Below are 14,425 nucleotides of genomic sequence, written 5' to 3'. Positions count from 1 at the left end.
TACTTTTCGGACGGCGGTGCGGCGGCTGCGCTCGCGTTGCGGGCCGCGCATGACACTGCCGCGGCCCGCGCCCGTCTCTCCTATAAATTCTTTACAAGACTCGTGCCAGGGCCTGGCCCTGTGGTACAATCGGGCCCACATGTGCTCGGGAGCCCTTTCAGCTTTTACACTATTAAAATAATTGTCGATTTAGATATAAAAAAAAATTACTTGTAAATAAAAATAAATTTGAAATTGGGACAACGAAAATTCATAATTAATCTAATATATTAATTTTAATTAAAGCGCTGCTTTATTCTTATCGCATATAAGAAACCGAGTAAAAATATGTTGATTATTTTTGTCGTGTGATGATAAAAGCCTACACAATACAATGATTGACAATATTGATTAATTAAAATAGAAATAAATTAAAGTAGGAATGAAGGAATGGTAACAAAGGAGATTATTAGATTATGTATTTTGTTTTTGTATTTTTTTTTATTTGTTTTTTTATTTTTATTCTTTTGTCTCTTTTGCTGTGTATTACGCGTATGTTTTTTTTTTGTAATTTGTGTGCTGTAAGTAATGTAAATAAATTGTCTATCTATCTATCTATCTATCTATCCATTTATTATCTTTTTGACAGATATCCGATTATTTACAATAAATTATTATTCATTTATATAATTTTCTTATTTAAACACTAATTATTTTACAACTATTAAAAAACAATTTAATTAATGATAGCATTCTGTTTTATTATAAACTTCGTTACGTCCTAAACAACTTAGCAGACATCAATTTTACGCTCCTTCGTGTTGCAAGTATTTTTTCATGCAGAAGCGTATTCATGAATTTCCTGTCACAAATCATGCATTCAAATACTTCATATGTTAAAAGCACGTGTTTTAATTAAATATTAAGAATAAGATTGTACATTCGGGCGGCGCGCGCGCAGCCTCCGGTCGTCGCTCGGGACCAGTCCGACCGCATGCCCTCCCCCTCCCGCACACTTCTGTCCCAAACTCCTGACAGCTCATTCTATAAAATACCATATTGTCTCTCCATAGAGGTTATATTCCTTTACAAGGATATAGTGGTTCAATCCTTCTGTTTTTAAATCCTTACGGCTCTGCTATTTCGTACAAGACATGCCATGCAGGGTTCTCTAGATGTTTGCCCGAATATGGCCCATTATGGACCTTATTGGGCAGGTTTAGGGATGTTTTCGGCGGCTGGTATCGTGGAATGCACCTGCGGCGGCTACCGGCCGAGAGCGTTGCAACTACAACAATAATATTTACAGTGATTCCTTCAAATACGACCTGCCGACCATTAGAACACGTGGCTCAAGCTCATCAACGAAAGGAGACTATTAAAATGGTCTTATGTAAAAAAAAAATATCAAATAAATCCTAAATATATTTACTAAATATAATTTTCGACACTAAAAATATCGAGTTTTTTTCTTTTTCACAGTTATTGAAACAATTCATTTAAAAATTTACTCTACTTCCCAATACTTTCACCAGAGGGAGACTTTGTACAAAAGTCGATTGCTTGGGTACCTCTGTCCCACTCGTGTTTCAACCGTGAAGCAGTTGTGTTTGCATGTGTGGGATATGGCGTGAATTTATTGGGTACAGAGGAATAACACCTGAGTCCTCAGGAATGGCAACGCATGGGGGGTATCATGGGCGAAACAGTATACTCTGTTATGTGCATGGTACTGCTCATGTCTATAGCCGACGGTTACCACTTTCCATCAAGTGGGCCGTCAGCTTGTTTGCCATTCTAAGTTCTATAAAAAAAATACTTTTATTATTTACATTTCATGATTGTAATGATGGTCATGGCAGACATGAAATTAAGTTTTAGTTGGTAAATTATATAATTTTCAGAAATTCAGTAGCAATTAAGTTGATATAGTAAATATATCATCTTCCGATTCTAATTGCTATATATCTGAATTGAAAAAATTTTTCAGTATTTTTTTCATATTAGAATCGTAGCGAAATGTGAATAGTCGACGAGTGGCTTTAACTATCACATCAACCGACTTAAAAAAAGAGGTTCTCAATTCGAGTTTATCTATGTTTGTTATCTCATAACAACGTTAATTTTAAACCGATTAGATTTTTTTATCTGAAAAGATATATACACTCACAGATTGATCCTATAGTATTTTTTTTACCAAAATCGCTTCAGTACTTTAGTTTTAAATTCAAAATAATTGGTTGTACCATATTTGAAGTCGGTTCTTTTTTATGGGACACAATCTTAATTATTAGGGATTATAGTCGAACCGTATGGTCCCGGTATAGAATAGGCCACTTCCTCCTTACTCATGGGTTACGACACCCCCGGCTAAGGTAAAGGCGACTAAGGGAGGGCGAGGGATGGGCAGTAGCGTCCCTAATTTAAAATATATTTTTTGACCTACGGGTATTATTCAAAAATATCATATGAGGTTATATAGTTTCTGTGACTAATAGTGTAATTCATTGGCACATTTACTAAACTGCTAAATTTTACAGTTCAATAGATCTCCTCACCTTCCTCACCAGTGGAGGACCTTATAGAAAAGTTTTCTGCTTGGATATCTCTGTTTTATTCGTGTTTCTGCCGTGAAGCAGTACATGGCAGTGAATTTACAGGGTACAGAGGCTTAACACCTGAGTCCTCAGGAATGGCAACGCATTGGGAGTATCATGGGCGAAACAGTATACTCTGTTATGTCCACGGTACTGCTCATGTCTATAGGCGACGGTTACCACTTTCTATCAGGTGGGCCGTCAGCTTGTTTGCCATTCTAAGTTGCATAAAAAAAACTGAGTTACGAGACAACAAACATAAAAAATATATACAACACATTTAAGCACCCCCTCTTTTTGAAATCACTTATAAAATATAGATGAGTCACGAAACTCCTCCTACTTACGCTGCACTAGTTGATTGAGCGGTGTAGATGAGACATGCAGTTAATATATTTTGAGGGGCCATTCCTTAGATGACGCATGGCTTTCATATTGAAGGGACATCATACCCGCTGACCGGGTCGTCGCCCTCAAATGTGTTAGAAGATTGAATTTATTTATGCTTGATACTCGATATATATAGAGCATCTATGCTAATAGTTAAAAGTTTGTAGAACGTATTTTTAATGGGTGATAATGGAATGGTAGCCCCACCCGCGCTATCGGTATACACCGGCGGAGCACCAGTGAAGGATGATAAGTAGGGATGAAGCAGGTCAGTTAGCCCATCGTGATGAATTCAACAAGAATTGTTCACGATGGTTTCCAGGGGGAGCCACGTGGAGGTCGACCTAAAAGGATGTATTGCTAGCAATAGGGCTGGCAAACTCCATTGCTAACAATCCCTTTTCCCCCTGTAGAACGTATTAGTTTTTAAGAATAAGAGAGATATCTAGACTGGCTTTTTGCTCGCTAATTCGTACCCATGGATTAGGGGGAAGGGGTTGTTAGCAATGGAGTATGACAGCCCCATTGTTAGCATATGCCCTTTTAGGTCGACCTCCACGTGGTTCTCCCTGGAAACCATCGTGAACAATTCTTATTGAATTCGTCACGATGGGCTAACTGACCTGCTTCATCCTCATCTATCATCCTTCACTGGTGCCCCGCCGGTGTATACCGATAGCGCGGGTAGGGTTACCATTCCATTATCGCCCATTAAAAAAAATACCCATGGATTATAGCCGTAGGAAATCCAATGAAACAGACCACTATAACATAGAGTATTAAGTTGAAATATACACTAGATTTTAAATTAATCCTTCAGGAATACAACTATGAAAACTGTATCTGATTTGGTGCAATAGTTTTGCATAATACCTGAACAAACATACAAAATACAAAGTTTCTAAAAAATATTATTTCAGCTTCAGCTTTTATTGGTTATATCGTCATAGTCGTAGAATACTGACAGATCTTTATATGTAATATTTGTCAGATCCGTCAGTATTCTACCACTATGACGATATAAAGACCACCCATATAAATTTTTCCATGTACATGACATTGTCTAGTAACAATTTTATTAAATTAGATCAATTTAATACTTACCTATGACCGACAATTAGTCTACGATCCCATCACCACTGTTATTCTGCGACTCATACTACCCGCACAAATCTCTTTGTACACTGCACTATACAAAGTTCTTGTGATGACGTGTGACATTTGTGTAAATAGGGCGATGTTTACATTATTTTTGGAGTTTATTTCGATTAGGTACTTAATCCGTTGATGAATTATAAAGGTCCGGTTGACCGAGTTATTTGACGGAGGAGACAGTAATGAAGTTCTTAGATAAATTACTATAACTAATTCTATATCTATGACGTAATTAACGGTAATCAAAAACAATTTTAATGAAATATCATTTTTTTTTGTTTATGTGGCATATCCAAAGATAAAGTTGTAGACTGTCGAACTTTGTATATTTTCTTACTTAATGTAAGTACGTTATACTAAATCTATGTTTTTTTTTTTTTTAAACTGATAAATAATTTGAACTTAATAGTAGGCACTATTTTTTGTGACGGAATTAAAATATTTCGTATTTGTAAAAAAAACAATGAATTAACTAAGAAATTCCATAAATTGACATTGGAGTCGATTCTGGAGCGCCATTTCTCTAAATCTGTTTCTAATTTTAAAATTTCAATTTGATATTACAGCTGTTAAATTTCGAACTGGCCATTTATAAACGATTAGAATGTAGATTAAAAAAAAAAGGTGTTGTCATTGGAAAGCTCATAGAGCTGTTGTTTATTTTTCAGTACTGTTTGTTTTGCTTATAAATAATATATGCGCACTTCGAACCCTCAATACCAATTATAATAATTTCATCCCAACCATCTGGACGAGTGGCGGTCCTCCACCGTGCGTTTTTCAAGGCACTTTCTCCCACGCACAACCACTCTTTGGAATCAACTTCCAGCAGCAGTATTTCCGAACCGATACGACAACATAACCTTCAAGAAAAGAGCATATTCCTTTTTAAAAGGCCGGCAGCACACCTGCAATGCCGTAGGTGTTGTGGGTGACCATGGGCGGCGGTAGTCACTTACCATCAGGTGAGCCGCATGCTCGTTTGCCCCCTGTGGTGTAAAAAAAAAAATTTTAAAACAACGACAATTTTACGCTTAGGACCAACATAAATTAAATTTGCAATAGATTTAAATGAAAATTATTATAAATTAAATATATGATGACCCAAAAACACTAATTCCCAAAAATTATCAAATTAAAACATTAGATTAAGGGACAAGTTTAGAGATATAAAACCAACAACAGTCATGCTTTCAATCGACTTAAAGAAAAGTCAAAAGAAGAATGGAGTCACGTTCAATGTAACAATCAAAATGCGCTACTCAGCGCTACAAAAATGAATCCAGCAACTCAACAATATTCGAAATAGAACATTCAATGTTCAAAGCAATAGCTAACTATTTAATACAGCATGAGCGAAGAAGGAAAAGGCCCAGCTAGATCAGGTGAGCAAACCCAAAATAAACGTAATAGGCACCTGATTAAGGTAGGGTTTAAAGGTTAGTTAAGCTTTAACTGTTGCCAGGTTTTTTTTATACAACTTAGAATGGCAAACAAGCTGACGGCCCACCTGATGGAAAGTGGTAACCGTCGCCTATAGACATGAGCAGTACCATGGACATAACAGAGTATACTGTTTCGCCCATGATACTCCCCCCCCCATGTGTTGTCATTTCTGAGGACTCGGATGTTATTCCTCTGTACCCTGTTAATTCACGCCATGTCCCACCCTGCAAATTGAAATACAACTGCTTTACGGTTGAAACACGAATGGGACAGAGGTACCCAAGCAAACGACTCATGTACAAAGTCTCCCTCTTGTATAAGTATTATAACTATGGTACGAGGGTCAAACTGAAAGTCCTTAGAAAATCAAAAACTGATTAAATTAGCAAGTTTTTACCTTTATTTTATCTTTTCAAAATAGGGTCCATTCACGTCAATACATCGCTACATCCGATAGAACCACTAAGAAAAGCACGTTGCTCACTCGTCCTTCTCAGCTTCGCAGCTTCCTCGGCGTTCATAAAACGTTTTCCTCAAAGTTTTTCTTTCATTTTTCGGAATAAATAAAAATCACAAGGTATCGGGGCTATAAGGCAGATGACCCATTAGTTCTACGTCTGAGGTCGCCAATAATCGATCGTTTGCCTGGCAGTGTGTGACGGAGCATTATCGTGGTGAAGGAGGATCCTACTGCGAGGTCGTTTCTCACGCACTTTTGACAAAACACGTGGCAAACGATTGTTACTGTACCACTCTGCAGTAACTGTTTTTCGATCCTCTAAAACAATTGTCGCGTAATGACCTGTCCTTCCAAAAAACGAGGCCACCATCTTTTTTCCCACGCTTCGACCTCTCTTCACTTTAGTTGGCAACTCCTCGAAAGGAAACACCCACTGAGCTGACTGTCTTTTAGTTTCGGGATCATAACAGTAAATCCAGCTTTCGTCTCCCGTAACTATGTCAAATACAGAATTTGAGTCACCTCCGTTAAATCTTTCATGCGTTTCACAGCACCTAATTGGTGCTGTGAAACGCATGTCGCACACACGTCGGAGTTTTTGAGCCTCGGTCAAATTATGAGGTATCCACCGGGCACAAAGCTTTCTGACCGCTAAATGTTTATGGAGGATTTTGTGTACTTGACTCATACCAATCCTTACCTATCAAAGGAATGATAAAATAAAAACTGTAAAACATATGGTTGCCTCCTTTCTTCTTATGCAAATATAAATAGTAAAAAGAGGACGACAGATACACTATCGCATTGCTGTTCTTGTCAATTCATAACAGGCTAGTGTATGAAAATGTTATACGGCCGTATAACCCTACCAAATTCAGACCTACTTGCATACTTTCTATATAAACTGTGTCGAATATATAATCTAGTAATGTAAAATTTGTTATTGACAAATAATTGACATATCAAACATTTTCTATACAATAACCTGCTATGTATTGAGAAAAATAGCAACTGATGGTGTATCTTTCGTCCTCTTTTTACTAATTATATTTGCATAAGAAGAAAGGAGGCGACCAAATGATTTACAGTTTTTATCATTCCTTCTATGTAATTCCTTGTTCTTTGATACCAGCACAGTCAGTGAAATCGCAGGTGTTGCCAGCCTTTTAGGAAGGAATATGTAAATGGTTTAAATGAGAGGCCACATTAATACATGATATTGTATTTGGAACAACGTTTCTCTCTTACCGCATTATAATATAAATTAGCCTGGTGAACGTCACTGATACAAAATATATATTAATTAATTAATTATAATTATTCATAACTTATGTATAGGTACATCCATCGCCGACACACACGATCCCCTACGAAACTTCTTTTATTTTGATAAAAATCTCGCCGCCGAAATTAAGCAGTCTATTTTTTAAAACATACCATTACTACGAAGTCGGGACCGGCAGGATTAATAGAAACTATGCTCACGACTATAATACATAATGGGACAATCGGAGAGATCTTATTAACAATAACTGACTCGGTTTGACTAATAATTTAATTAATTCTTGTGCTGTTGTAATGTATATAAAAAAATAAATAATAATAATTCTAAAATCAACTTATGTTGAAAAAAAAAAACAATTTGTAATTGCATTCAAAATAAGTAGAATCATAGAAAATGACTATTTAAAATGTTCTGAATTAAGTTTACATTAATAAAAAAAAAATTGTAAACTTCACGTTAACATTCTATATGCGCACATTTCGCCATATATATAATATTAGAAATTAAACATGGCAGAGGGCGAGTCTACGTCCATAACACGGATTTTTGTTCTACAAAAAGCGATATTAATTGTTACAAAATTTGCATGGGACTAATACAGGAGTAAATTGAATTAATTACAAAAAGAATTAATGAAAATGGTTAAAAAAAAATGTTTATCTTGCAGCGTAAAATGCACGGTTCAAGAACCTTCCCTTGTTTTTTAATCGACTTAAAATTAATTACTACAGTTGGGCAAAGCACTTATCAATTACGTCATTACAATAAGTATCCCGATCTCACACATACATTTTTTTATCACCTCGTTTCTCAATGTTTTTGTTCAACTTCATACATGAAACTCATACCATTGCCTCTTTTTATATAATTACTTATAATACTATTTAAACAAGATTTAGTTCCACTGTTTTTATTTTAATTTTTTTTTTTTATTTAGACACGCGATCGGTTTGACAAATCCTTTATACTCAGACATATTTATAAAGATGGTAGGTATTTATCTATTTCTAAGAATCATAAAATACAATACAATCGGAGCATCATCCTAAACAGAAATCACTACAAAAATCAACAAAAACAGTAAAACCAAGTACAATTTTCGTAGGCGTATTTAAAAGAGGGGGGCTACTCCAGAATTGTCTCGTGTTTAGGATACGTGCAAAACTAGTTTTAGCGTTAGGTTGACTGGAAGAAATCTCTTTTAGACATAAGTTCGCGTTTGCTAACATTGTTATTAACTTATTGTTGTTACTGTATGTTTTAGTGCAATAAAGAATATATAAAACTTCACAACGATATCTCAGAGTATATATACACCCTTTTTAAGGAGCCCGCCCTGGAAAATAAACTTAAATATGCCAACGAGAATTTTAAATAGTACCATATAATTTGTGCAACGAAACTCCATCCAGCAGTAACAAAACAAACAGTAAATTAAATAATTCCTTGTATCAGCCTGTAATCTGTCCACTGCTTTTAAATTATATAATTTGTATATACCTAATACAAATATTACTAATATATTTTTTAATAAATAATACGCAATAAAGACTTTTCGCCGTGTGTGACCCGGCATAGAATGGGCCATCCCTTCCTTTGCCGTGTGCGTCATAAGAGGCGACTAAGGAAAGGCGTGAGATGTGCAGCAGCGTCCCTCTTAAAACATCTCTAGAAGCCTAACTGCGGTTACCAATCCGTTTGCCAAGCATGGCAACTACTGGCAAAACTCCCCTTTTTATGGGGAAGGCTTATGCTCAGCAGTGGACAGTTAACGGCTGAAATAATAATAAAGGCGTTTACAGAACGAGGGACAGTCCTCCGGCAATATAAAATGTCCATAAAAAATTATTGGACCAGTACACACGAGGAATTTCGGTTCGTGCAAGATAAGTTTGCTAAGAACTCATGCTTTGAACCATTATTATTTTGGTGGGTACAAATATACGCCTAGGATTAACTCCCATCCACAATGACGACTCTTAGAATAGCGCCTTATATATATAATAAAAGCAGGTTTACATTGAATGATTTTTATACAAAAGTAAACATAATTTATTTTGAATTTCAAAATGTACATAAGTCTAATATTATTCAAATTTTATGCGATATTACGAGTAAAACCTAATAATCAAGCTCAATATAAATTGGGATGATTTACAAAATAACAATATGGCTGTCAATGTGCTTCTCTTTTCTTTGTATGACCATCATTTTTAAATTTCAATATGTACATTTAAAGGAACTGATACCATAAATAAATTATGGTTCAAAATCAAGTATATATGTGTGTGTGTATATATGTATATAATTTTTATATATTTTTAATTTGCAAAAGATGCTTTTTTAATTATACAGCACTATCATACCTGCTTGTACAACAATTAGTCCATTACCTTAAGGTTGTCTTGAAAAGATTGCTCTCAGCAATAAGACCGCCTTACTGTACTTATACAATTGTATCGTTGTGTTTGTAAATTGTCTTGCTTATTTCCTATATTGTATAATGCAAATAAAGTATACTCATTCATTCATTCATGCAAATAATAAAAACGTTGATAACAGAAACATATTTGTGTACATGCGCAGGCGCAATTTCGGCGGCGGTAAGTACTATCACTAATGGCGTTACAGATGTTTGTATCAACTCGTCCCGTTTTGCTGCTCGGCCCGACCTTCGCTCGTGTCCTTTTTTATACAATCTGTAAGTAAAACATTGTAATGTAAAATCTTTATTGTACATAATTCATACTGAATACATTAAAAGATTTAATATACAATGGTGAACTTATCCCATAAGGGGATCTCTTACAGTCAACTTTTGAGAAGTTGACAGAAAACTGTAGAATGTACAAGGGTAACAACCGTACAGCTAAAGATAAACTAAATAATACCCAGTAAAAAATTAAATATATAATACAATAAAAACAGATGTATACACCTACATATGTAAATAATACAAGTACATAAATAATAATAAACCTACACATATATACATATATATATATATATATATATATATATATATATATATATATATATATATATATATATATATATATATATATATATATATATATATATATATATATATATATATATATAGTCCCTCATCCTGTAAAGGGCTTTTTATTATTTTAGGCGTTAACTGTCCACTGCTGGGCATAAGCCTTCCCCATAAAAAGGGGAGTTTTGCCAGTAGTTGCCATGCTTAGCAAACGGATCGGTAACCGCAGTTAGGCTTCTAGAGATGTTTTATAGGTGAGGTCAGTTAACGCATCGTGATGAATACACCTGGGATTTAGCACGATGCATGGTTTCTAGGGAGGACTACGTAGAAGTCGACCTGGTTAGGTATATTGCTAGCAATGGGTCCCTTAGTCTCCATTATTAACAATATGTGAGGATGATGTTATATTATGTTGCATAAAAAAGTATACATATTATATTATATTTTAATCAAATATATACCGGTTTAACTTATGTGTATTTCAGTCAAGAACTAAATTAGTTTCTAGACCAACCGGGACCCTTAGTCATAAGCGGCTGTGACGTCAGCCTAGCGTTACAGCCATTCACTTTTTTGTAAGTTGCTAAACAAGCTGGTCTATTTGCTTTGTCTTGTATTAACATTCAAATACTATTTTACATTAATATGTATATTTAAAGAGTTCACTTAGCAATTACTTACCTACTGAATTGTAATAATTGTAAATTTAACTATGAATATCACGTGACCTCCCAAGGCCATCTAACTAGAACCTCGAACTTATGAGAAGTAAAAACTATCCCTACTTACCACTCATCATATTATCTTTACCATATCAGACATTATTTTTTTTTTTTTATACAACTTAGAATGGCAAACAAGCTGACGGCCCACCTGATGGAAAGTGGTAACCATCGCCTATAGACATGAGCAGTACCATGGACATAACAGAGTATACTGTTTCGCCCATGACACCCCCATACATTGCCATTCCTGAGGACTCAGGTGTTATTCCTCCGTACCCAGTAAATTCACACCATATCCCACCCTTCAAACCGAAACACAGCCATGCAAACACAACTGCTTCACGGTTGAAACACGAATGGGACAGAGGTACCCAAGCAATCGACTTTTGTACAAAGTCTCCCTCTGGTATTGCTGTCCTCTGCCATAGAAAGAATGTAATATTTTTATTCAAGTAAACTTTCGATAGTCATAAGGAAAGTGTTCTGAGTCACTAGCATCAATTGACTTCCTGCAGTGCATTGAAGGTTGTCACTCCATCTAGCGGGGAGTCGTCCTACATTGCATTTACGTATGAAGTTGCCACTCAAGAACATTTCTTCCCAATCAATTGTAAATTTTTTTGAGTACAGCTCACTTTGGGCTGTCGGTCACTTTGATTCTACTGTGGATATCTTCATTTCAGATTCTATTATGCAAAGAAATACAGAGAATATCGTTCAAAACAGTTACAATTACACTAGTAAAAACAAAGTAATTGTCAAGTAACAAACCTATTTCTGCTGCTATTTCCTGGCTTGCAAGGCATTCGAGAGCCAATCCATCGCCTGGTCTAACCCCTCGCCCCTCACTGCGGACGTCTTGAATATCTGGAAGGTGCGGTCACGCAATGCATCTAGTCCCAGAGCCTGGTGTACCTCAGCCACCGTCAGGCAACCGGCCATGTCTTGTTTATTTGCTAGTACCACGAGAATTGCATTGGCTAGCTCCTCTTCCTGCAATGAATAGAATATTCCTAATAAAAATCTATTGTTTTCATTTACAGAGATATTTGCTAATATGCCTTTTTTTGGCAGGTGGGTTGGCAACCACAGTTAGGCTTTGAATGTTTCATGAGAGAAGTTCTTCAAGAGAGATGAGATCTCTCGACTGTCAAGTTTTCACCACAGGAAAGAAAGGGGTGGCCCATTCCATGGCGGGATCACATGATGAGAACATTTAAATATTACTAATAAAGCTTCAGTAAATACTCAATTATAGGCTGCTTTTCCTAGGTTTTTTAATTGATATGAAAATACTGCTACTGGTTAAGTATATACTCACTCTTAACATATGCACAAGTTCATCTTTGGATATTCCTATTCGATCTCTATCTGCAGAATCTACAACATATATTATTGCATCTGTGTTTCCATAGTAACACCGCCAGTAAGGCCTGCAAAAGTGGAAAAATAACACATTACAAGTATATGCATTATGAGAATGAAATTATAATCATCATCATCATTCAGACCTTAATGGTCCACTGCTGAACATAAACTTGTCCCTTGAGGGGTTTTTCCAGTAGTTGTTATGCTTGGAAGGCATATTGATAACCTCAGTTAGGCTTTAGAGATGTTTTAAGAGGGATGCTGTTGCACATCCCTAATCCTCCCTTAGTCGCCTCTTACGACACCCATGGGAAAAGATGAGTTATTATGGGTTGGCCCTAGTCTATACTGTAAGCACATGGACATTTATTTATAAAACTGTATTAAATTATAATAATTTAATCATTATTGATACTAGCTTTTACCCATGATTTTGTCTGCATGACTGGTATATGTTTACTCAACAGTATAAAAAATAAGCTATATGCTTCTCAATCTCATATAGTATGTGTATACCAAATTTCTTAGTGATTAGTTAAGCTGGCATTACAAAGTAACACTTAAACGAACTCACTTTCATATGTATAATATTAGTAAACATTGATCTATAAAACTGTTAGAAAGTTAAAATAGACAAAGAATTAAAGTTAATATCATTAAGTTAGCTTGTTGTAAGTGACATAATTATGAAGTCAATAAAGGAACATTAGTTTTTTAACTTGAAAACACTAAACAATAATTCAACAAAATTATATTTTGTGTGGTTTTTATTCATTGTTAAGAAAATATCACATAAGCTAGAATAACATTGAAGACTTACCTAATACTAGTTTGACCACCAAGGTCCCATACTTGGAACTTGAGGTTTTTGTACGTAACTTGTTCTACATTGAATCCGATCGTTGGTATCGTGGTGACAACCTCCCCAACTTGCAATTTGTATAAAATTGTTGTTTTTCCGGCGCCGTCCAATCCGAGAATTAGAATCCTCATTTCTCGCGCTCCTAGCAACCCTCTGAAGTAACTAAACAGGCCACCTAGAAGAAAACAACATTAGGACACTGCCACAACACATTTTAATCAAAGAAACATTATTAAAGTTAATAAAACTGCTCACCCATTTTCCGATAAGCCTAGCCTATATTACATTAGACGTTATAACTAAGGAATGATTATGTGTTTCCGTCCGTACATCCAAATGATACAGATATTTACGTTTGTTTAATTTTGTACCTCTCTATAATAATAATAACACGGTTTAAACAAAAATAATTAACATTTTATTCAGAAATCAGACATGACTTATTTGACGTGTAAGTAAGCAATCAAAATTTTTGTTGCCAGTTTAAGAAAACGATTGTCACAATTTTTAACTATTATCTACCTATATGATTAGAATAAAAAAATAATACAAAAATATATGTAATTCAAATTTTTCATCAATTCAATTCAATAAAATAATTCGTGTGTAGCCATTTATTACTATAATATTGTGTATTATTGCTCAATTAATTAAAAAAAAAGAACTAGTAAAATGTTATTTACAATATAGTAACACTAAAGCATACTTTTTTTATCTTCATCCTTTTGCCGGCTAAGCAAAAGAATGAAGTCTATACAGCCTTATTCGACGTAAGTAGTAATTTTATTTTTATGAATTTTATAGCTAGGTATTAAATATTTTTGACTGTGTTTGTGAAGAAAATATGGATAGGAAAATACATAACATTTTTAGTAAATTTCAATGGTTAAAACTAAGAATTTCACACCTGTTATATTATAGATTGTAATTTCATTATACCGTCTTTGTCGTATACTATAACTTAAAGTACTGAGGCCACAGTGTATATCTACTTTTCATCAGGTTCGATCTTCAATCTTTAATTCATTTACTTTTCCACGATTACAGTACATATAATTATTTCTACACTGTATGTTTACTAAAGTAGCTTTAAATGCCTTTCAAAAAATTTGAGCATAGTTACAAAGACACAAATTAACTATTGAAAAATA

The 14,425-nt window shown here is 34.9% G+C and overlaps 1 protein-coding gene across 1 annotated transcript; it reads right to left on the bottom strand.

Moving 5' to 3' along the window:
* Positions 1-7,233: 7,233 nt before the first annotated feature.
* On the bottom strand, positions 7,234-13,741 carry LOC113523372 (ADP-ribosylation factor-like protein 1). Its single transcript, XM_026909320.3, has 5 exons — positions 13,530-13,741; positions 13,233-13,449; positions 12,366-12,477; positions 11,816-12,037; positions 7,234-10,011 (listed from the first exon to the last, which is right to left on the bottom strand). Exons 1-4 carry the CDS (start codon positions 13,531-13,533, stop codon positions 11,828-11,830), a joined length of 543 nt encoding a protein of 180 aa, XP_026765121.1. The 5' UTR covers positions 13,534-13,741; the 3' UTR covers positions 7,234-10,011; positions 11,816-11,827.
* Positions 13,742-14,425: the final 684 nt, after the last annotated feature.

The sequence above is a fragment of the Galleria mellonella genome, unplaced genomic scaffold (assembly GCF_026898425.1).
Source record: "Galleria mellonella isolate WM207_F2 unplaced genomic scaffold, CSIRO_AGI_GalMel_v1 utg96, whole genome shotgun sequence".
Classification (NCBI taxonomy): Eukaryota; Metazoa; Arthropoda; class Insecta; order Lepidoptera; family Pyralidae; genus Galleria; species Galleria mellonella.
Note: the sequence above shows the minus strand (reverse complement) of the source record. Positions and strands in the feature narration are given on the sequence as shown.